Source organism: Homalodisca vitripennis, chromosome 1 (assembly GCF_021130785.1).
Source record: "Homalodisca vitripennis isolate AUS2020 chromosome 1, UT_GWSS_2.1, whole genome shotgun sequence".
Lineage (NCBI taxonomy): Eukaryota > Metazoa > Arthropoda > Insecta > Hemiptera > Cicadellidae > Homalodisca > Homalodisca vitripennis.
The window spans coordinates 4138599-4163397 of NC_060207.1; the positions used below are offsets into that span (position 1 = coordinate 4138599).

The window sequence follows — 24799 nt, forward strand, 5'->3', positions numbered from 1 at the left end:
AAATCGATAGGGGAAAATTATCGTAAGGCTACCAAAGACAGAATCGATCGTTCGTCATAATACTTTTCCTGGGGGGGGGTCCAAATGGATGGGTGTCAAAAGTTTTAAAAATATAAAACGATTAAATTTTACATGTCATAGAAGGTTTCACACATTAACCATTTAAAATCGGTCGTGAACACATACATTATAGTTATGTCACTTCCGGCTGACGAGATGAAGAGAATGAAGGTCGCCATGTTCACCTGAATAGTTGCCTTTAATGTGGTTGACGTACACCGATTTAATTTAATTTATTGATATATTCGATACCTCCGCCAACGCTGGCGTGCCTAAGACCCGATTCCACAAACAGAAGGGTTTGTCTTTGACTATGTGAGAGGATATTTTGTCCATCACTAAAATCTGTTGTCACTGAAGCGTTGTAGCTGCGTGGTATCTAGCGACAAAAATTGTTGTTCTAATTTTATCACAGAAAAGTATTGAACACATATTATGTAAACCTTGGTAATAACAAAACCCTACATTTTAAAGTTAGTTAATTAAAATTAGGTGATTACTAGAGGAAGCATAGCAGTGCTATCTACGAATCACTGCACAGAATCTGCTTAACCGCACTAACCTTCTCCCGAACAGAATTCATACAAATGTAAATCTTGTAAATTGAACTGTGCACATTGTTGCACAGTCCGGGCCGACTCCTGGACTTAATGAGCCGAGCTCGACGTGTTTGAGGAAAAGTGACCTCGGTAATGTGATCAATAGCGTGATCTAGGATTTCAGATTAAGAACCAACAAATGAATTCTTTAGCTTTCGCTGGCAAGAGATCTTGTTTTCTGAGTCAGTATAACTTCAGACAATCGTTATCAGCGTCAAATATCTTATAATCACTTAGGTTACAACTCATTAACGTCCTGTAAAACTCGTAGTTCTTATCATTAGCAGTTTTTCCATCGGCCTAATTACAAAATCGCCCGGAATTCCTACTTTAAAAGTCTATAGATCAAAACAATTTTAAATACTTTTCTGTCTTCGCGGAAGTTACTTTAAAGGGAAATTATCTGATTTTTTACCCAAAACTTATTGCACCACCTTATAAATGTGCAATCCAGCAGTTCCCCAAAGCCCGCCATCTCCAGAGCACTGTTCAGTGAAACAACAAACAATTTTTTTAAGTTTTTTGACAATGTACGTATTATTGGCATTGATAATGTGATTTTCAGGCCATTGTGCTCATATTCTTTCAAGCCTATCTTCTTATCTTACTTATCTTTTACACCTAATACACTGGGTATATACCAGTTCTCGAAGCCTCGTAATTCTGTTTTCGTAATAGATAACGATTACTAATGTTCTAAATCTTGTTATTCTGTCTAATAGTCCATTGTCAATAATGGACTTTAAACAAGGAAAATGTGTTTGTCGAAACAGAGAGAACACAACAGTCTCTCAATCAGTTACAGGGAGTCTAGTCTGATGTTTCCATATTTGCTCTTGCCTGCGATACTTGAAAGACTATCTGTAACTAATAAACTTATAGATTATTTTATAAACAGTATTGTACACCTCACGATAGACTGGGGGGACAGCTAGGGCTGACCCTGTACGGCCGGTGGCATAATTAGAACAGATTTGTATTTTAATGATTATGTAACACCTGGCCACTGAGCCATACAAGGATATCGCTATCGACAAGATAACAGTTAATTTTGAACTGGCATTACAGTGATTACAGAAATGTGACTGTAATTTATTCATATTTCAAGGCTTCTGATTATTCAATTAATGGAACAATCAAGAGGTGTCTGTTTATATAACGTAAATCTACCTGACAGTTAAAACCAGGCTCTTCATATGTCTCCACCATGGAACAATCAAGAAGTGACTGTTTATATAACGTAATTGTAATCTACCTGACAGTTAAAACCTAGCTCTTCATGTGTCTCCATCATGGAACAATCAAGAAGTGACTGTTTATATAACGTAAATCTACCTGACAGTTAAAACCTAGCTCTTCATGTGCCTCCACCATGGAACAATCAAGAAGTGACTGTTTATATAACGTAAATCTACCTGACAGTTAAAACCTAGCTCTTCATGTGCCTCCACCATGGAACAATCAAGAAGTGACTGTTTATATAACTTAAATCTACCTGACAGTTAAAACCTAGCTCTTCATGGGTCTCACCAATTAAAAGCCATTATCCTCAGTGAAGTGGGTCGGTATTGTTTGAATAATCGACTAAAAAAACTACAAATAGTCACTCCAAGTCCAACTGATTTGAACATGTTCAAGAGTTGGCATATAATACTTATAGTATTATATGCCAACTCTTTACCACAGGCATTATATTTAGTAAATACTTACATACTTTCACACAAATCTCTATTGTTTTAACCATAGCCAACAGATACTGATAAAGTTGGGGTATTGTTGGATAGCTTTGTGGGTACAGGTAAAGTTGCTGTATTGCTAGATAGCTTTGTGGGTACAGGTACAGTTGCGGTATTGCTGGATAGCTTTGTAGACCCAGGTAAAGTTGCGGTATTTCTGGATAGCTTTGTGGGTACAGGTAAAGTTGAGGTATTGCTGGATAGCTTTTTGGATACAGGTAAAGTTGCGGTATTGCTGGATAGCTTTTTGGATACAGGTAAAGTTGCGTTTTTATAACTAATAGCTGTATACAAGTTGAGAAATATTGCAGTGCAAGTGACAATTTTTAGAAATGTGTATTTTTTAATCAGTGGACTCTAGAAAAAAGGTTTAATATTAGCCTTATTATCAACTCAATATTACTAACAGGACATCTTCTAAAAGGAATTAAAATCCCATAACTAACTTTCTAGATATAACTATTTAAATCACTCATTTGAAATTGATAGAAAGGTAACCCCAACAGATCTCCTTATATCATAAATCTCTTATTATCTTTGGAAGAACAAATTAGCCGCATTACACCGAATGGTCTATAGTAGAATGTTAAGGATATCTTAAAACGCTACAAAATAATAAAGTAGGGAAAATAAAATATCTATAAATCAGAAAAATATATATATATATATATATATATATATATATATATATATATATATATCAAAATTATTAATAAATATTTACTGACAAGTATTAATAGGAAAATTGAAAAAATCTACGAAAACAATTAACCCGAACCCATTTCTAATAAAAGTCTGAAATATATTTATGTGCTGTTGAACACTAAATTAAAAAAAGTTGTTTGTAAACCATTCAAAATTCAAGATTGTCCTTTATATACAAAACAAGAAATAACACGTTTAAATTGTTTGAAAACAAAGTTAACCGAAATTAGTAGCAAAAATAGATATACACGGGATCAGGTGTGAACAAAATCAACTGCGTTGACTGCGGCAGTTGTAACGCTGAACTAACGGGTAGAAACTTTAGAACAAGATTTCACAAACACTTGCTGAAAATAGGTAACATAGTGAACAATAAATCAAACTCTGCTGAACATCCATTAAAAACTACACACTGTGTAAAAATGTTCTAGAAAACATGTAAATTCTAGAAATTGAGTGAGAGGGAGAAAGATTCAATACAACAGAATAATTACACATTTACTTAAATTATAGTCAAGACGCTCAAAATATTCTAGATTAAAACCCAAAGAATAAGACAAATTTCAAACGTTAAATAGAAAACACTGATAAAGATCACAATTTTGTCACTAAAATAAAAGTTTACTATGTGTTTTAAACATTCCAATATTATTTAAATGTTTGTGGTGAATTGTGCTGTACATTATGAGGTTGGCATTACGCTGAAACACTCGGTATGTTTGAACTAAAATATTCAAAACCAAACGGTGAATATTTAATACCGTATTTATCATATCTATAACAATAGGCCTTTATTGCGAATGTAATGATACAAAGACCTGTAATATTTGTAGATTCTTGGAATGTAATCAACAGGGCTTAGTTATGTTAATTCAGACACTAATAGTGCTTTCCTCATAATAAAATTACTTTTGTATTTGCACTATCATACACACATATTTTAGAATAGAGTTTCTTCATGTGAGTAAACCCATATGGAAATATCAAAGTTGTATGTCAGAATTCTTAAACTTTTTACTGACATTTTCTTGACAGTGTAAATATTGCCCCTTAAAACTATTAAAGGTTTCCTTTAAGATCTTTGCCTCCTATTTTCGTATTTTACAGATAGAATTTAATAAATTGAATGTATTGTACAGGGTTAGTCCAAACAATCTTTACACTTTTAAATATACACAAGCACGGTTTTATTAAAGTTTCAAATGAAGAAGTATTGCTAATTTTAAACATGAAACTTCTTGTTACCTTACCATAGACAAACATGATGTAGCAACATCATAAGAATTTTTAATAGTTTAACCCTTTGCTATCGGATACGATATTTATAGTTTGCCCTCTAGTCGTGATAAATTCTGCTTGACGCCCTCGGCGCTCGGAAGTTCTGCTTTTAGAAATATACATTTGTGTTAGGTTGGCTGTGAAGTGCTGAAGCCGCCTGTTGAGTAACTATTGAACTAAATGACAAAGCTGTTTCATCACATTGTATCGTCATTTACCTGGCGAAAACACATGAATAAACAGCTGTTTTTCCGTTTCCATTGGCGGCATTAATTTTGTAGCGGAAGATGCAGTTGTTTACAATGAGTAGTGAGTACGGTCTGTTACCTGTAGTTGTGTAGTACATAGTGATGTATAACCGAGTGTATGTATTATTGTGTTAGTTATCCTTCATGCAGTTGTTTACAATGAGTAGTGAGTACGGTCTGTTACCTGTAGTTGTGTAGTACATAGTGATGTATAACCGAGTGTATGTATTATTGTGTTAGTTATCCGTCATGCAGTTGTTTACAATGAGAAGTGAGTACGGTCTGTTACCTGTAGTTGTGTAGTACATAGTGATGTATAACCGAGTGTATGTATTATTGTGTTAGTTATCCTTCATGCAGTTGTTTACAATGAGAAGTGAGTACGGTCTGTTACCTGTAGTTGTGTAGTACATAGTGATGTATAACCGAGTGTATGTATTATTGTGTTAGTTATCCGTCATGCAGTTGTTTACAATGAGAAGTGAGTACGGTCTGTTACCTGTAGTTGTGTAGTACATAGTGATGTATAACCGAGTGTATGTATTATTGTGTTAGTTATCCTTCATGCAGTTGTTTACAATGAGAAGTGAGTACGGTCTGTTACCTGTAGTTGTGTAGTACATAGTGATGTATAACCGAGTGTATGTATTATTGTGTTAGTTATCCGTCATGCAGTTGTTTACAATGAGTAGTGAGTACGGTCTGTTACCTGTAGTTGTGTAGTACATAGTGATGTATAACCGAGTGTATGTATTATTGTGTTAGTTATCCGTCATGCAGTTGTTTACAATGAGTAGTGAGTACGGTCTGTTACCTGTAGTTGTGTAGTACATAGTGATGTATAACCGAGTGTATGTATTATTGTGTTAGTTATCCGTCATGCAGTTGTTTACAATGAGTAGTGAGTACGGTCTGTTACCTGTAGTTGTGTAGTACATAGTGATGTATAACCGAGTGTATGTATTATTGTGTTAGTTATCCTTCATGCAGTTGTTTACAATGAGAAGTGAGTACGGTCTGTTACCTGTAGTTGTGTAGTACATAGTGATGTATAACCGAGTGTATGTATTATTGTGTTAGTTATCCTTCATGCAGTTGTTTACAATGAGTAGTGAGTACGGTCTGTTACCTGTAGTTGTGTAGTACATAGTGATGTATAACCGAGTGTATGTATTATTGTGTTAGTTATCCGTCATGCAGTTGTTTACAATGAGAAGTGAGTACGGTCTGTTACCTGTAGTTGTGTAGTACATAGTGATGTATAACCGAGTGTATGTATTATTGTGTTAGTTATCCGTCATGCAGTTGTTTACAATGAGTAGTGAGTACGGTCTGTTACCTGTAGTTGTGTAGTACATAGTGATGTATAACCGAGTGTATGTATTATTGTGTTAGTAATCCTTCATGCAGTTGTTTACAATGAGAAGTGAGTACGGTCTGTTACCTGTAGTTGTGTAGTACATAGTGATGTATAACCGAGTGTATGTATTATTGTGTTAGTTATCCGTCATGCAGTTGTTTACAATGAGTAGTGAGTACGGTCTGTTACCTGTAGTTGTGTAGTACATAGTGATGTATAACCGAGTGTATGTATTATTGTGTTAGTTATCCGTCATGCAGTTGTTTACAATGAGTAGTGAGTACGGTCTGTTACCTGTAGTTGTGTAGTACATAGTGATGTATAACCGAGTGTATGTATTATTGTGTTAGTTATCCGTCATGCAGTTGTTTACAATGAGTAGTGAGTACGGTCTGTTACCTGTAGTTGTGTAGTACATAGTGATGTATAACCGAGTGTATGTATTATTGTGTTAGTTATCCTTCATGCAGTTGTTTACAATGAGTAGTGAGTACGGTCTGTTACCTGTAGTTGTGTAGTACATAGTGATGTATAACCGAGTGTATGTATTATTGTGTTAGTTATCCGTCATGCAGTTGTTTACAATGAGTAGTGAGTACGGTCTGTTACCTGTAGTTGTGTAGTACATAGTGATGTATAACCGAGTGTATGTATTATTGTGTTAGTTATCCGTCATGCAGTTGTTTACAATGAGAAGTGAGTACGGTCTGTTACCTGTAGTTGTGTAGTACATAGTGATGTATAACCGAGTGTATGTATTATTGTGTTAGTTATCCGTCATGCAGTTGTTTACAATGAGAAGTGAGTACGGTCTGTTACCTGTAGTTGTGTAGTACATAGTGATGTATAACCGAGTGTATGTATTATTGTGTTAGTTATCCGTCATGCAGTTGTTTACAATGAGTAGTGAGTACGGTCTGTTACCTGTAGTTGTGTAGTACATAGTGATGTATAACCGAGTGTATGTATTATTGTGTTAGTTATCCGTCATGCAGTTGTTTACAATGAGTAGTGAGTACGGTCTGTTACCTGTAGTTGTGTAGTACATAGTGATGTATAACCGAGTGTATGTATTATTGTGTTAGTTATCCGTCACGCAGTTTATAAACAGACCTCTAATAACTGTCGATTTAGAGAGATACTATTTGGGGCAGTCCCTAAATTACTTAATGGCCCAGAGGGAAGGGAGATTTTCGGTACCGTTCCGTACCTATTAAACCTCAGCCATTAATTGCTTCAATTTCTTCACAAAATATCCCTGGTTTCCTCCAAAGATTTTAAAGTTAGTATTATATTTTCCTGCCATAAAAAGAAACGGGAAGAAGTTATGTCAACCATCTAAATGCCTCCTTACATGGTAAAGTATTTTGTTTAAATATCTTTGTGTCCAGTATTTTGTTTGAATCTCTTTGTGTCAAGTGTTTTTAACCGAGTACAAGATTTTAACGTTTAAAACATTGTTTAAATAAAAAATTGTTTTCTATCAAATGCGCTCGGTTGTAGGGCAATACTATACTATATTTTTATTCTATTCTATACGAACCGAAAAATCGCGAGCGAAATTTAACATAAGAAAAGTTTGGCTATTAGGACCTACGTTATCGTACGGAGGATACTATATGAACAGAAATGTCCATGCCAAGAAACGCGTTAACAAACGTCTAGACCTGTTACAATGTCAGCTATAAGAAATGTAGTAATAAACACAAAAGGACATATGTTGGGCTGAGTTCAAAACTTCACCGCATCGTGCAGACACCTCAGCAAACCATTTCTCGTTTGATGCAAACAATTAGTATACAGTTGACAGGCCGAAATTCTGTAGTGACAGTTGTTTACAATGAGTAGTGAGTAACTGTAGTACATAGTGATGTATAACCGAGTGTAATGTTAGTTATCCGTCATGCAGTTGTTTACAATGAGTAGTGAGTACGGTCTGTTACCTGTAGTTGTGTAGTACATAGTGATGTATAACCGAGTGTATGTATTATTGTGTTAGTTATCCGTCACGCAGTTTATAAACAGACCTCTAATAACTGTCGATTTAGAGAGATACTATTTGGGGCAGTCCCTAAATTACTTAATGGCCCAGAGGGAAGGGAGATTTTCGGTACCGTTCCGTACCTATTAAACCTCAGCCATTAATTGCTTCAATTTCTTCACAAAATATCCCTGGTTTCCTCCAAAGATTTTAAAGTTAGTATTATATTTTCCTGCCATAAAAAGAAACGGGAAGAAGTTATGTCAACCATCTAAATGCCTCCTTACATGGTAAAGTATTTTGTTTAAATATCTTTGTGTCCAGTATTTTGTTTGAATCTCTTTGTGTCAAGTGTTTTAACCGAGTACAAGATTTTAACGTTTAAACATTGTTTAAATAAAAAATTGTTTTCTATCAAATGCGCTCGGTTGTAGGGCAATACTATACTATATTTTTATTCTATTCTATACGAACCGAAAAATCGCGAGCGAAATTTAACATAAGAAAAGTTTGGCTATTAGGACCTACGTTATCGTACGGAGGATACTATATGAACAGAAATGTCCATGCCAAGAAACGCGTTAACAAACGTCTAGACCTGTTACAATGTCAGCTATAAGAAATGTAGTAATAAACACAAAAGGACATATGTTGGGCTGAGTTCAAAACTTCACCGCATCGTGCAGACACCTCAGCAAACCATTTCTCGTTTGATGCAAACAAAATGGACGAGCATTCCGCCTGCTTAGAAAACACTATACAGTTTGACAGGCCGAAATTCTGCGCGCATACTGCGTGCATGTAGAAATCATAACTGTACCAATAAGATGCCCAAACAAGTTGAAATTTGGTTCAAAATTTGATCTTATAAATATCTTGACTAAGTTCATTAACCAGACAAACCACTTACAAAAAACGGAATTGCACAACATTTCTTCCAGAACAACCGGACTGCTCTTCAGAAATTGACACAGTTGGAGCCAGTCAAACCACTCAGGAAAGATTTTACCGTGTCCTGTATTCAACACAGCTCAAAAACCCCATGCAAAAATCCATCCCAATGATGAAACCATCAGTGATAACTATTTCAATAATCTCACGAGATTAAACTCAGATATTTTACAAAACTTCTCTTCTCACACAGAATAATTGATTACAAACACCCTGCTAAACCAATTTATAATACATGTAACTACTCACAACATCTTGATGACTCAGCAGCATGGCTTCCTTCGAGGAAAATACACCACTACAGCTATAGTTTAACTTGCAGAATTTATTATCAACCAACTTGAAGAAGATACAACTATGACTGTCATGATACTAGATTTAAATAAAACATTTGATTGCCTAAACCACTCTTTACTTCTCCAAAAACTAGTTAATATGGTCATAAGGAGAGCATTGCATAATGGGCTTACTAGCTACCTGAAAGGCCAACAGCAACTAGTTGAAATGAACTATGCAATAAATAACACATGTCATAAAGCAAGATCAACCTTACTCCCAATCACTAGAGGTGTTCCTCAAGGATCTATACTTGACCAGTGTTTTTTATTCTGTTGGCAAATGACCTTCAAAGCTATCTTCCTGACAGGGCCCAATCTATGTTATATGAAGATGACACAGCCCTTCTTATTGAAAAAAAATACTCAATATCCCTAGAAATGAACTCTTTCATAGCCTTGAATATTACAAAACAGTACTACCAACATAACGACGTAGTCCTTAATGCGAGTAAAATACAGCAAGGAATATGGAAAAGCTGAAGTACCAATGACTACTATAGCCTACCTAAAATAACTCGACAATGAAGCAAATTACCTTGGCACTACAATTGATGCTAATCTCTTGGAACTCGTCTAATGTCGTTATCTGTAGTAACCTTTACTCTAATATGCATGCCTTTAAAAGAGTAAAAAGGTCTTGCAGCAATGATACTGCGAGGACAGCATATTTCTCTGTTTTCAATTTTCATCTGTGATATGGATTATTAGTGTGGTGCAACTTTTCAGCAAGAAACATGGAATCGTATTCTAGTCCTACAAAAAAAAAAGGCAATTTGAATACTAGAAGAGCTGACTCCACTAGAATAATGCTGACAAACCTTTAGGGAACTCGAGATCTTTACAATTAATTGTCTCACTTGACATTTGCAAGGCCACCTGTTTCACATTAGCTCAGAAACCTGACTATCCTGGGACAATCACATATATTACACTAGAATCTAATACACCTTTGACTATGCCTCACTTACACACGACCTAACCCTGCTTGAAAAGAAACCTACTGACATGGGAAGAGATCTACAGGGTGAGTTTTAAGTCCCTTCCCCCCCTATTTTTTTTAAACCGTATAAGTTAGGAGGTTTAAACTCCGTACATATTCGTTAGACCTAAATATCTTGTTTTTCATGGGTTCATTGACTCTCCACCTCCAATGGGGGACGGTCCACGAGGAGTAAGCCGAGATTCTTAAATGTAAGCATAGGTTGATATGCACATCAAATTAAAGGTCTCTGTAAGTAGAATACAATGCCGCAAACCGGACCTCAAAAGGTTCATCCTAATGAAAATTTACAGGGTGTTAAAATGTACAAAATAGTAATGTGTTATTATCTGCGTTTTATCGCGCAACTTTTTAAAAGTTCATTTCAAAAAACAATTTTTCTATTGCTGTTTATTCTTTAAAAGAAACTTTATTTTGTTGTGTTTAATGATTTTAAGGGATCACTGGAAGTCCGAGATCTAGGAGTTAACTAAAGGGATTTAATAAGAAAATGTCGCCTTGTAAGTATTTTATTTTAAAGAATTGTTGTCTTACAAAGGTTTTAGACCCATTTATTTTTATTTCAACAGCGATTCCGGTTCTAATATTGTATGATTTCCGATACTAGTAGGTTGTTACTTACCCTTTTATTGTAGTAGATGCTCAAACTGATTGCCTGTTACTTCCTGACAGTAGTATAGTCTGTTAACAAATTCACTCCTTCACGGGTTAGGACTTCTGGTGTTACCTTCCATGCAGGCCTCAGTAATTCTGTTCCGAAGATCTTCCACACATGCGACTGGTGTACAATAAATCACAGACTTCAAGTGTCCCCACAAAAAAAATCCAGTGGGTTCAAGTCAGGGGACCGTGCCGGCCATTTCTATTGCCCGCGTCGTCGTCCTATCCACTTCTCACGATAATGTACATTAAGGTAACCACGAAACATTAACATCGTAGTGTGGAGGAGCACCGTCCTGCTGGAACCTTACTTCTTCTCGATTAAACTCCCCAACATTAGTGCGAATTGTATTTTCTATTAATGGATGAATATTATTTTGGTGCATATGTAAATAACTTTCTCCATTTAAATTTCCGTCAATAAACAGTGGTCCAATCACGTGGTTACCAAAGAGACCTGCCCAAACATTTACTTTCTGGGGATACTGGGTATGATGTTCTCTGTGAACATGGGGATTAGAGTTATCCCAGTATCGGCAGTTGTGTCTATTCACTAAACCATTTACGTAAAATGTACTCTCATCACTAAAGCAGATATTACTTACGGTTGTTGGATTTGCTATAATTAGTCTATCCATAGTTTCACAGAACTGCAATCTTCTGTCCGGGTCATCTTCATTTAATGCGTGATGTAGCATAATTTTTGTAGGGATGAAATTTGTGCTTCTTCAGGGTAGTTATTGCTTTGCGTTGTAATACCCCGATATTGTCTGCTATTTGTCTCGAAGAGGTTTGAGGATTTTTCACGACTGTACAAAGAACCTTAAAATCAACTTCTTCTGACAAAGGAGGACGGCCTGAACGTTTTGCATCAATAACGCTACCAGTCTCTCTAAATTTTGTTATTAACTGCCTTAAATAGGTTCTGCTAACAGGTCTTTCTGGATGGTTTTCATTAAATCGTATCATTGTTTCGTGGTAATTATTCCCAGAAGCACCAAAAATAAACACCATGTCAACTTTTTCTTGAAGAGTGCGAGACATGTTTCTAACTTTAACAGCACTAAAAACTAACAAGGTCAGTAGCCACACTGCAACTAACAAGGTCAGATACTTAATGGCCCAAGTAACAGAAAACCAAACATAATATGTCTCCCAGATAACAAACAACTTTCACTTTTACAACGACACAGGGACTATGTCAAAGATTACATTTAAAAATGCAGACCCCAGATTCTGTACAAAATTATTATTAACAAAATTACGAATTATCCTTTTTTAATTCAGATTGTAGCACCGTTTCCAGCGTTAAAAAGGCAATGTTAAACGACACATCACATGACCGGACTTCTTATTAAATCCTTTAGTTAACTCCTAGATCTCGGACTTCCGGTGATCCCTTACAATCATTAAACACAACAAAATAAAGTTTCTTTTAAAGAATAAACAGCAATAGAAAAATTGTTTTGAAATGAACTTTTAAAAAGTTGCGCGCGATAAAACGCAGATAATAACACATTACTATTTTGTACATTTTAACACCCTGTAATTTTCATTAGGATGAACCTTTTGAGGTCCGGTTTGCGGCATTGTATTCTACTTACAGAGACCTTTAATTTGATGTGCATATCAACCTATGCTTACATTTAAGAATCTCGGCTTACTCCTCGTGGACCGTCCCCCATTGGAGGTGGAGAGTCAATGAACCCATGAAAAACAAGATATTTAGGTCTAACGAATATGTACGGAGTTTAAACCTCCTAACTTATACGGTTAAAAAAAAAAATAGGGGGGGAAGGGACTTAAAACTCACCCTGTATACAATCAATTCTCAGACATCCTGAAGAGATGCAGAGAAGTATTTCAATACATCACTTAAGACCTGGCTGCTACAGAAGACTTTTTATACTTTAGAGGAATTTTTAAATGCCTGATTTTTTCATGACACTATTACTGTACTTAATGTTGATGTAAATAAAGAATTTGATTGATTGATTGGCCAGCTTAGTACGCCATTTTGTTGCAATATAGTGGCCGTTCAAACTATAAAATAATTCATAAATCCATTAGTCATAAACCTAGAGGAAAATTATAATTATTCTGCAGTTCTTATAACATTTCATAAATAAACATTTGTTATCAACAATTTCATTGCATCTCGAACAGTTTTTGGAATAATGAGTTCATGTAAATTTGATGAGAATAAATTAGGTTAATAATATTTAATCTGTAACAAAATCTACCTACTTCTATTGATTGAGTAAGAAGAACTACAGGTATTTATATCGTAAAGAGCATTTAGGCAAGTTCTGCCCAATTACATGAGTAATTCCATCACATGATTTCAATAATAATAGTTTACTGACTTATTTTACAAGTGATGCAACCTATCACTTATTGTATGTACACTCAAAGAGAGTTTTCTTCACTTATATTTTTCCAAGTACAGTGATTGTCAACAGTAATGGTATACTCCAGCAATTAAAGAAAGTAAAGGGTCACTTGAAATTTGTCAGTAAAATTGTAAATTAGTAACATGGTAATGTATTAGGACTGCAGGTTGTATCATTCATCATTTAATAAAATAAAATATTAAACTCTTTTCATTGCTTGAGAAATTATAATTAATTGGCAAATCAATTAGTAAGATTTGATCAAATAAAGATATTACTGAATGTATTATTAATCAGTAACTCAATTGAATAACAAAAGTAAAGAGTGAATTGTCAGTGACATACCTCATTGTTTAAGCCCTATATGTACGGTAGTGTATATTATCATGTATATGAGTAAAAGTACAGAATACGGAAATACAATCTATTACCTATGATAAATATTTTGCTTGTGTCTCGCTTCATAAGTTGAAAAATACAGTATGTGAAACTTATAACTCATGAATTCACTTTAGTAACAATACTCTATCTCTCTAGACAAATGTGATATGTAATTTATTTCAGTCCATGTTTATTAAATTTTATATGAGTTACTAAAATGTTAGTTTTACTTAACAAAATATTTTCACATTTGCACTGTTATTACTTAATTGTAATACCATATTGGTTTGTTTGCAAGTTTTTGAGTAGAATGCACAGCTTGGATATGAAGCCGCAGAAGTGAGGCTGCTGACTCTAAGCCATTGATTGGATTAGCAATAATGTACTGAACTGTTACAGAGGCAGTGTTGAAGCTTGTCAGTCTTCCTGCTGCAACATGCCCGTATCCGAGAAGATCGGTAGAAGGAACTGCATCCCAGTCATCTACTGCAGAGGAACGCATTACGAAGTCGGATTTGATGTGGTTAGTGCTCCATAGACTTAGTTTTACATAGTTCTATAAGTATTTTCCAAATGTCTTAAAATTCTAGAATAAGGATGATTGAGAAATTCAAACAATATAGAAAGATAAACACCAAGACAGAACTACTAATCACTTAAAACTGTTCCACAAGTTTACAATAATTTTTCAACAAGGGATGATATGATATGTTTCTACTGAATTAATGTTTAATTTACTACTGCTACAAAACAAAGTTTTTTCATAAAGTTTTCTTTGAATTAAGGTCAAAATGATAGGAAATCTGGTGCTCAATATCAATTCAATATTGATTGTACATAAATAAATATATTGTATGTATATTATAGTGGAATATAGGATTTTGTGGAATATAAAAGTTTATGAAATAATTTGTAAGAACTGGACTATAAGAATAAGACGTTCTGACCTTGCTTTAATAAATACCCTTTTCCAAAGTTAAGAAGTTATAATTAAGACATAAAAGTGAAAAAATGTTCTGAATACTTTAACATTATAAATAAGTTGGTATTATATCAACAGGCAAGATTATCTGTCACTATTAGTGAATCAAGATATGCTCACTAAAGCTTAGAAAGAGTTTGACTATAGAATATGCCATGCAATATTTGGGTGAATGTTTCCCTTTGGCTGTGTATTAAACACCAGTAGCCTAACTAGATATGTAAAATACGTGATCAATCCATGTTGTATAAGCATTTATTTTAAGTGTCTATTTAGATTATTTCGCCAAGGATAAACTTATATTTTTATGGTAAACCCTGTATTATAATGGTATTTAAACTTGATTTGAGAAGGAATTGATGCTCTCAAAATATTTGCGATTGAAAACTGTTGTTCATTACATAAGGGCCTGGATCTGATTTCCACCAAGGCTCGAGTGATTCAACCTGTTATTCTGCTTTTACAGGTTCAACTTTCATACACCAGGTTATTTATTAGTCATGTTACTGTCTCAGCCAAAGAATCCCCAAGAAAATGTTAGAGATGACTTAAGAAAGGCTTTGATTGATTGTATCTGCATGAAAAACCTATAAGAAGCTGCCTGAGAAGTACTTATTACATCCTTACTGCATATAAGTGGCCTTTCACTTGGGCATTATTCGGGGTTTCAAATAAGACACAGTTAGTTGTATATTAAGACTGACGATCATTAATTCAACTCATGTGATTCCATACCAACAGCCTGCAAAGCATATTGCCAACATACAAATGTTACAGGACAAAATCCTAACAGTAAGATACATTACAGTATTGACCTACAAAATACTCTGTTGGTTTTCAGGGTCGTACATTTAGTGGACTGATACAGAGCCTGGTGGCCACATCAGGGCCATTAAACAAAATCTACCTCCCTCTGTACGAAACACAGGAGGGAAGAACAGCATATGATGCAACTCTGGCCTCAGTTAAAGAAAACTTTCCACAATATGTCCGGGAGATTGAGGGAACAGCCGATGGTGCTCAAGTACCTTTCCACAAGGTAAGTTGTGACTTTAGTTTGTTTTGGAACATTTAACTTAGATATACCATACATACTCATATTTCCTTTTGTATGCTTTTATTGGTGAAGCCTATCATTTGAGGGGCTTGAAAAATTTCATTTCTATCGTAAATAGTCTGAACCTCCTAAACATGTCTTCAAAATATACTACATTCTTATTTATGACCAAATATTTGGTTTTATATTTGAGATTAGTTTTTGGCACTCATTTATTTTTCTGAATAAAAGCAATTAGGAAGATTGTCAGATGTAAAAACGGAATTGTTTGTTGAAATTATAGTCAATTTAACAAAAAAAAATAAAATAAATTAAAAATCTATTGTGCTTCCACCTTTTAGCTACATTTTACTTGTGATTTCAGTTGTTCCTTCTCCATATGGATGACATCTTACCAAATGTTGTACAAAAGAAATCCAGTGAATCCACTAATGGTTGTTCCACTCTGTGTTGTAACCAGCCAGGCCAGGTTTGTAACAGTATTTTGATAATTATTCATTAGCCATATCATGTGGAGTTGTATTGCCATATGATTTGCTTAGATACATTTTTTTGTTGTATCTTAATATTAATTGGAAACTGAGAACAAAACAAGCTATTAAAATTTGCTTATTTAGCAAAAAGACAATGAAGTAACATTTACAAAAGTTTTATGGAAGCAGGAAAAAATAACTGACTGAGCTTTAGTGAAACCTGTCACTCGGAGGAGGGGGATGATTTCTCCTCTATCTGTCTTTCAACAGGACATCTCAAGAACAAATTGAGCTACAGACTTGAAGTTTCACATGAACCTTCTTTTCTACATAGATAAGATCCAGTTCTATGATAGAGTACATCCGTCCATGAGATTTGGTTGAGCATTCCTCTATTGATTGACAAAATTAAGTCTGATGATCTCTCCAGAGTGTCCTCATATAGCCAGGATTATATTAAAGAAACATTTCATGACCTTCAAGCGGGATCCTAGGGTGCATGATTACAGGACCACTCTTTAGAACTTTTTGGTGGTAGTTTTTCAAACAATGGGATGAATCTTATTCTGACAGGTTGCTGTTGAGAAAACGCAATGACCTTGAAATGTAGTGAAGCCTTCTGAGCAATAGATGGTCTGGTGTACCCCAATCTTGAACCTCTTACACTACAGAATGTTATTTTTTAAATGGAAAAAAATTCTTTGTTAGAGTTTATAATATAGTCTATGTCTGAGTAATATTGGTCAAATACTGATAATATTGGTGGAATAATATTGACGTCTCATGTGATATTATAAATAATAATACTAACGCATTATACTACATAGTAACAAATATAGTTGCTTCACCAGTAACAAAAATTAATTTTATTCTTTAGGAAATATTGGGCCACAACGAAGATGCCTTATCTGAGGTTTTAAATCACTTCTACTTTGTGTCTGCCCACATCACAGAAGATACACCACAGGGACGCTGGAAGGTGAAAGAAGAGAAATTCACCTCCCTGTGTTACGCAGGGCACTTGCCAGGCTTCACTATGTCGTACAACCATCATGGTTTAGTGTTCTCTGTGAATATTGTCAGTGCCAAGACCTTAGTAGCTGGGAAAACCCGTAAGTCCTATAAAAAGTTGCTTCAGTCCTACACATTGCTCTTATATGATGCATTGAAATTTCCATATTAGTATCTAGTTCAAGTATCATTTAATTGTTAAATTATTGAGTATGATTTGTCAAGTCTGGTGTTGATTTATTTATTCTAGATACATTCTTTTAAACTGTACAAATTAGAAAATTCATTAAATTTGTAGTTGATATGTTTTTAAGAATGGAAGATTTTCTAGGTTTATATGTGATTGAAATAACAAACAAACCAAACTTTGACAGCCAGAACTGCAAAAGTTTTTCAATTGTTTTTGTTTATTTTCTGTGTTAATTGTGGGAGTCTTTGAAAGGATTAAGCTGGTGTAAAAAACTGTATTAGTTTCTTAATATTGTACCTTGCTGTTCTGGAATAAAAATTGGACTCTATTACATGGAAGCAGTATTGAAATTTATTATATGGAAGCAGTATTGGACTTTATTATAATGCTGGCACTGCAGTAGAGAAGTGCTTAACATACAAGTTTAGAGTAGTTGTGTTATTCACCTTAAGAATCAACCAATGTTTTACATTATTTAGATACAGTACTTTTGAGACAAATTTAAGAAAACAATTGTCCATATGTATAGAAAAAATAAACTGATAGTGACTTTTTGCTCAAATATGCAGTTTTACAAGATTAACATCTAGACATATTATGATTTTACTACCATGGAGACTGTGAGAACAGTTTAAACGTTACGCTAAGTAAAAAATTATACATTTTGGTTTACTTCAAAGTTAGAAGTTTGGAACTTGAAATTTACCATGTAAGTTGGCCTTAAGTTAAGCTAAAGGCCAGGGTAGCAGGGTAGGCTAAATGCAGTATAACAGTGTATATTTGAGTAATGTACAGAAGGAAGTTTAGCAATTTTATCAGAAACAATAAAATATAACAACATAAACACAATATCGACAACAATACAAACCTTTGGGTTTATGAGAAATAAAAATCTAAAATACGTGACCTACGTCACCTAAAAATTTAACTATATTAAAATTAACATTTTTTGAATTCTTAGGAATACAACGGCTAGTATTATGACCACCATTTATGTTTTCTTATGTATACCCCATCAAAAAGTTCCTAACACAATTAAAATATTGATATTGATAAATTTAGGCTCTCTGTGAAGATCCGCATCTTCCAGTAAAAAAACTATAACCCTTTGGCTGTTTCATAATGATTTATTGCTGTTGACGGTTTTGCTAAAAAAACTCCTTCGTTGTTTGCCAAAAACTGTTTCACAACAATATATTGTTGTGTGCTTTAAATATTTTTATGAACTAGCGTATCTATATACCAATTTGAAGAGAATTAAATTTTCAACACACAAATATTTTATTCTTGATGTACATATAACTTTATACAAGATTAAAGAAAAATTGACTCAAGTTCATGTAAGTTACTATTGTATATTCTTGGTATAATTTTGGCTAATTTTATCCAAATTACTCAAACTTTTCAGGATGTATTCATAACTACAAGTACTTTAAATATAATCTATTAGAACATAAAAAATATTAAAAAATATTGTGTTCCTCTGTAATATTAAAATATTTTTTTTACATTTTTATTTATTATGGCAGCAATACTTTTCCTTGCAAGTTTTTTTCCTTAAATTAAAGTTAATGGGCTAAAAACATAACTAATTTCAAGCAAATAAGTTTTTATTACAAAATTTTAAGCAAAACCCTGTAAAAAGGTAATTTTTATTTGACCAGTTTTGGGTTGTATAACCCATACTAAAACACTGAACAGTTTTAGGAAAGATTTTAAACACTGGTAAACAACCAAAGGGTTAAGACAAGATCAGTAAATTTAAAAAATAATTAAACTTTGTTAACATGTGTATTTTATATGGATTTCATACAAAAGAGATATAACTTTTCATTTTGTTGGTTTACCTAAAAGTAAAAAATATAAGTACCAACTTTTATTTTACTACCTAATTTATGTTTTAAGTCAATTAGTTTATCTTCACTTATTCCATTATAGATCTTTTAGATGTATGAAATTCAAAATATTTAATGTCCAACTATAGTAAATTATGTCGTTTAAAGCATTTCTAAATCATTCCTTCCTTTTTTTATTTAAATATATGGGTTGAATATGTTTAGCTCTCACACTAAAGGTAGACATCACGGACAATTGACGTATAGTTGAGTAATATTACATTTACTCAGTATCTACAATGTCTAATACAAACTGACAAGCGCAAGGTACAACAAACACACCAATCTTCTATAGCATATGGAATAAACGATAGATCATTAAGTGAAATTGTCTCAACAGTGTTTGTAATATGCATGATGGGTTGGAAATCTTAGAATCAGAAACCTTCAAACAAACATTTTAAACAGTGCCCATTCCTAGATATAAAGTTGTACAGTATAGTGTCCTTAAACAATTTATTGTTGATACCGTTTGTTGAAATAACATCCTTTACAGAAAATCCATGTGTATTCCCTATATATTAAAAAGCTCAAACATTAAAAATGTTGACATCATCATACCTTAAAAGTTTCACCTTCATGAAAACTGTTGACACTGAGTAAATTAATTGTAATTAGAGCAGATACTGTCTTCCGATAAAAACAATTAACGTTATTGTATTGCAATACATTTATGTACTTAGTACTATGAATTTAAGAAAACTTTTACACCATTTGTTTTCTTTGCTTTTTTAGAATTTTGCTTAATACTTTTAAAAGAAAGAAAAATTGTAACTGATGAAAACAACAGTCCTTAAAAACTAGTAATTAATTAATTTAATGAAATTTCAGAGTGTCAAATCTAGTGTGTTTTGCAGCTCGCTATTTTCTAACGAGGGCATTGCTGGCAGCAGAGAACCTTGTGCAAGTCCAGCAGATCCTGAGGGATACCGGTTGTGGTGCAGGAGATGGAGTCAGCATCAACATGACGTTCCTGCAGCAAGAAGGGAACAGGGTGTTCCACAACGCGGAGGTGGCACCAGCAGTCGCTGCCAAGGAGTCACCCCTCAGCATCCTTACCGTCAGTCCTGGTGAACACATTTTCCACACCAACAGGTCAGGATGGTTCCATTTACCATTGAAATCTATTTACACAGATTATATAACATCCAAACTATACAATGTTCCAATGATTCCAATAAAGTTGGGCTGATAAAACTATGCTTATTAATTAGATTTTACTGATAATTCTTATTAACCTTCCAAATATTTTATTACATTACAGAGCTGCTTATGTATCTAATCAAATAAAACATGTTAATCCAAGTTACACTTTTCAAGTATTTTACTTTTCTCTCCTTCATAATCATTAGCAAATTAATGTGTTTTATAAACTATGAAGTAAGGTTGCAGAAGTTTAACTCACTAGATCAAATGGGGAGAGAGATAGCTGTAGTGGCCTCAGAATGCTTACTTTTGAGCTCTTTTCATATTTCTGGAATGAGGAAATCGATGAAGATAACAATATTAATAACACTAGCATAACTAAGGATGGAGGAGGATAGAAAAACCAAAAAAATATATTCGTATTACAGTCATACAACCTGTTGAAATACAGTAGTTAAATTTGAATTAAGCTTATATAATTTATCCAAATTTAGAGTTATTCAGATTTATTCTATACCTGTGGTGTGCTCTGTAATCAAATTCACTCCCCTCCCCAAGCCAAGTTTTGTTATGCCACTGATTCATAACAAACTATCCTAAATATGTTGTTTCTTCCCCCAGATACCTGAGGCTACAAGTTCCAGAAGTGGGTGGGATGATAGTGTCTAGCAGTAACCATAGGGAGACGACCATGCAGAACATGCCGGAACCACAGAGTGCTGATGATGTCATCAAAGTACTGGGTGACCAGTCAGACAAGGAGTTCACTATCTATAGGGAGTCTGGGGACGATGACTATGTCAAAACCATATCAACCGGTGAGTTTAAACAGTCTCACTGTAGCGTGAGTCAAAGTTTGTTTTATCACATTGAGTGAAATTAGGAATTAAATTCATCACAGCTTATTGTATATAGCAATCCATGCCACTAAAATATATTATTGATTAGCAGCTTACAAATGTTCAATTAATGAAGAAAAGTTTCAATATTGAATACAACAAAGGATATAATCTATAACAAATAGACAATAGACAAGTTCTTTATTTACATAATCTTGGAGATTAGTAATGAGTCATGTAATGCATAGTAAATAACAATTATAATAATTTTATTGATTACAGATGAATTTTAAAATGTCGATATAAATATTATTTTTCATATTTTTTGTTTGAATATTACATTTTTATAATTTAAACCTTATTATTTTATGTTTGTTCCAATTAAGTCGTCTCTCATAGATGGTGACAAACAGCTGATTATTTTAAATTTCAAGAAGAAAAACAATTTTTTTCAATAAGTGATATAAAAATGTATGTATTTACATCGAACAAAATTTATTTTACCATGTAAAATGTTTCTTGCATAATTTCTTAGTTTCAACTTTTAAGCACATCCCAAAATTTGGCCATCTATATTATATTGGCTATGGTTTTCATAATTTTACATTTACAGTAATTAACTCACCTACAGTGCCAAACATTTAAATTTTTATGTTATTTTAATAAATCAAATACATATAATGGTATTAGCATTACATTTTGAAATTTCTATCGTTCTTGTAAAAGTTTCTTGTAAATCATTCTTGTACAGAGTGAAGTTTTTGTAGAATTTAATATTAAAGTATTTAACAGGCCACCATTTTAGAATTTGTCGAGCAAACATTTTATTGTTTTCTCAGTGTTAGGTTTTTATATTTGTAAGTATATCATGTGCTCAAAATTTCAACCTATTAGGTGTGATGTTTTCTTGGAAAAACAATGTAATGTACAAAAACACAAACAGAAAGATCAATAGGAAATTAGCACCTTAGTTACGCATTCATAGGAACTTTTTTCTGAAGTTTGGTACCCTACTTTAGAATGGCCCTGTATATATTACATAATGTCAATGTTTAATTCCAAATTTCCGGTTGATCGACAAATTTGATGCTTATGGGATATTTTATGTGATTGTTCATGTTTGTTGCATCTTCTACCGAGCATGGAAGTGAAAGTGTTTATGCTTATAATAACATCACACTACTGCACTCCACAATGTCTCTTTATACTGCCAACGTCTTGTCAATTGTTGAACAGAATCATTATTTATCACACAGACATGGCCATGAAAGTTATCTCTTAAATAATTTCCATTGGACTTCATGTGGATTAACTTAAATGTCAATAGTTCCATTGCATGAAATAATCTTAAACAATTAATTAATGTTTTTTACTTTTTAATTCATGACTATGTAATCAAAATAGCCTATATGGAAAACTACATCTAGTTAAACTTACTTTTGAATGTTTATTTATAATTATTAGGAAAAGTTGGCAAAATCCATTATTTCCTTAATTTTATAGTTTTAAAGATTATGTAATATGTTAATAGTGATAAATATGCAAGTTCATTTTGACATTGTCAGTTTCTAATGTATACTCAGTTAAATTTTAATTTACAGGTATATTTGATTGCATCAAAAAGACATGGAGTATCTATGGGGATAACCCGAAGACCAACAAACCCTTGCTTGTTTTGCCTTTGGAGCTGAAGGACCAGACAAACTCTACATGAATTAAGAAAAATCAAATTTTAGTTTTATCATACAGTGTCATGTACTTAATCATTGGAGATCTTGAGAAGTGTGTTCCTTCACTAGTTCCATCAGTATTATTTTGTTGAGTGAAATGTTTTGGAAAAAATGTAATACACTCTCCACTGTTGTGAAAAATCAAACATTTACATTAATATTTATTTTATGTTTGTTCGTCAGTTGATGCAAATGAGAATTGTTGAAGCTGTATGTATACATGAATTATGTACTTTATATTCAAGAAGTGTACTTTTTAAGAGACTTCATATTGTGAATGATAATTAGCTTTATCAATTTATTTTCAGCCACAATCGTATGACCAAAATAAGTTATCTTGTTGTTTTAATTCAATTTTAATATATCAATCACCTCCAGTCAAAGAATTGAATTCAATTGTTTTAAATTGGTCCATAAGATGCTTATTTATAGTCTAATTTGAAATTCATAGTAAACAGATATGGCACTATTTCTTATTTCCTTAATTTTAACCAAACATTTACAAAATATTGATATAAAATTAGCTCATGACCACAAGTGGATTTGTAAACATATTTTACTGAAAAAACACAAAATTTGTGTTTTAAATTCATATACTGTCTTCCATACAAAATTCATTACAATTCAGAATCTTTATTTATTCTGTATTTATAATATTCAGTGCATACATACAATAAATTATATTCAATAATAGAACAAAACTATAGCAAAACTAAATTACACCATAATTATTAAGTCTACACTTACAAAATATTGATATAAAATTAGCTCATGACCACAAGTGGATTTGTAAACATATTTTACTGAAAAAACACAAAATTTGTGTTTTAAATTCATATACTGTCTTCCATACAAAATTCATTACAATTCAGAATCTTTATTTATTCTGTATTTATAATATTCAGTGCATACATACAATAAATTATATTCAATAATAGAACAAAACTATAGCAAACTAAATTACACCATAATTATTAAGTCTACACTTGATTAAATTCAATAAATTGTCACTTGATTAATGAAACTCATCATAATGGATGCGGAGTAAGTAAGTTTCATTAAAATTTGTCTTAAAAATAATAGGAATTGTTTTAATGTTATTTATAATTTTCAGTGATTAGGAGTTAAATTTATTTTAAAACTCTACTCTAATATGAGAGGGCTGTTTTCTAAACTGCATCGGAGTACCACTGTGACGATGAGTAGTGAACAGTCTATAAAATCTTTATAAATGATCAAAACCTCTTTGAAAATACGTTAACATGCTGACGGCAGCGGACCACCTTACAGCGCATAGGAAGGGTTAGGAATAGTGTCTCACTTATATACCAGCAGTGGAGTGTTAACAAACGGTTTGAACCTAATTAACTGTTTGGTAACATAAAATATAGAAAATACATAAAATTGAGTTACTTTACTGACCTATAATATAAAATTAAGTAAATATTTAAATTAAAGATTAATTTTAAATAATGTTTGATTTTCTTATTGTTGTGTTCTTTCAATTAATTTATATTGTACACTGTACTTAAAATAAATTAATAAAAACCATTTAATAAATTGAAAAGGAACATTAAAAATAAAATATTCCAGAAAAATAACATGCTCAATTAATAAAATATCCTACAATTTAACTTGAAAATAGATAGATAATAACAGTGATAGTTTGGTCTGTGTTGTAATTTTATTAAAATTACAAAAATATTTACAATTTGAGGGATTTACTTTCAGTTGCTATATCAATTATATATTCATATTCGTGTTATAAAATCATTTTTACATTAAT

At 32.9% G+C, this 24799-nt stretch overlaps 1 protein-coding gene across 2 annotated transcripts in view; it reads left to right on the top strand.

Annotated features, from left to right (window-relative positions):
- LOC124356598 overlaps positions 1–24072 on the top strand; it is a 44617-nt gene extending 20545 nt beyond the window's left edge. For both annotated transcript variants that reach the window (XM_046807706.1, XM_046807697.1), the window contains exons 2-8: positions 14090–14213; positions 15514–15711; positions 16094–16198; positions 17080–17314; positions 20156–20393; positions 21066–21262; positions 22885–24072. In XM_046807706.1, coding sequence (XP_046663662.1) covers positions 14127–14213; positions 15514–15711; positions 16094–16198; positions 17080–17314; positions 20156–20393; positions 21066–21262; positions 22885–22997 — 1173 coding nt within the window. In that variant the 5' untranslated portion in view covers positions 14090–14126 and the 3' untranslated portion in view covers positions 22998–24072. The remainder of the gene's footprint in view (positions 1–14089; positions 14214–15513; positions 15712–16093; positions 16199–17079; positions 17315–20155; positions 20394–21065; positions 21263–22884) is intronic.
- Positions 24073–24799: the final 727 nt, after the last annotated feature.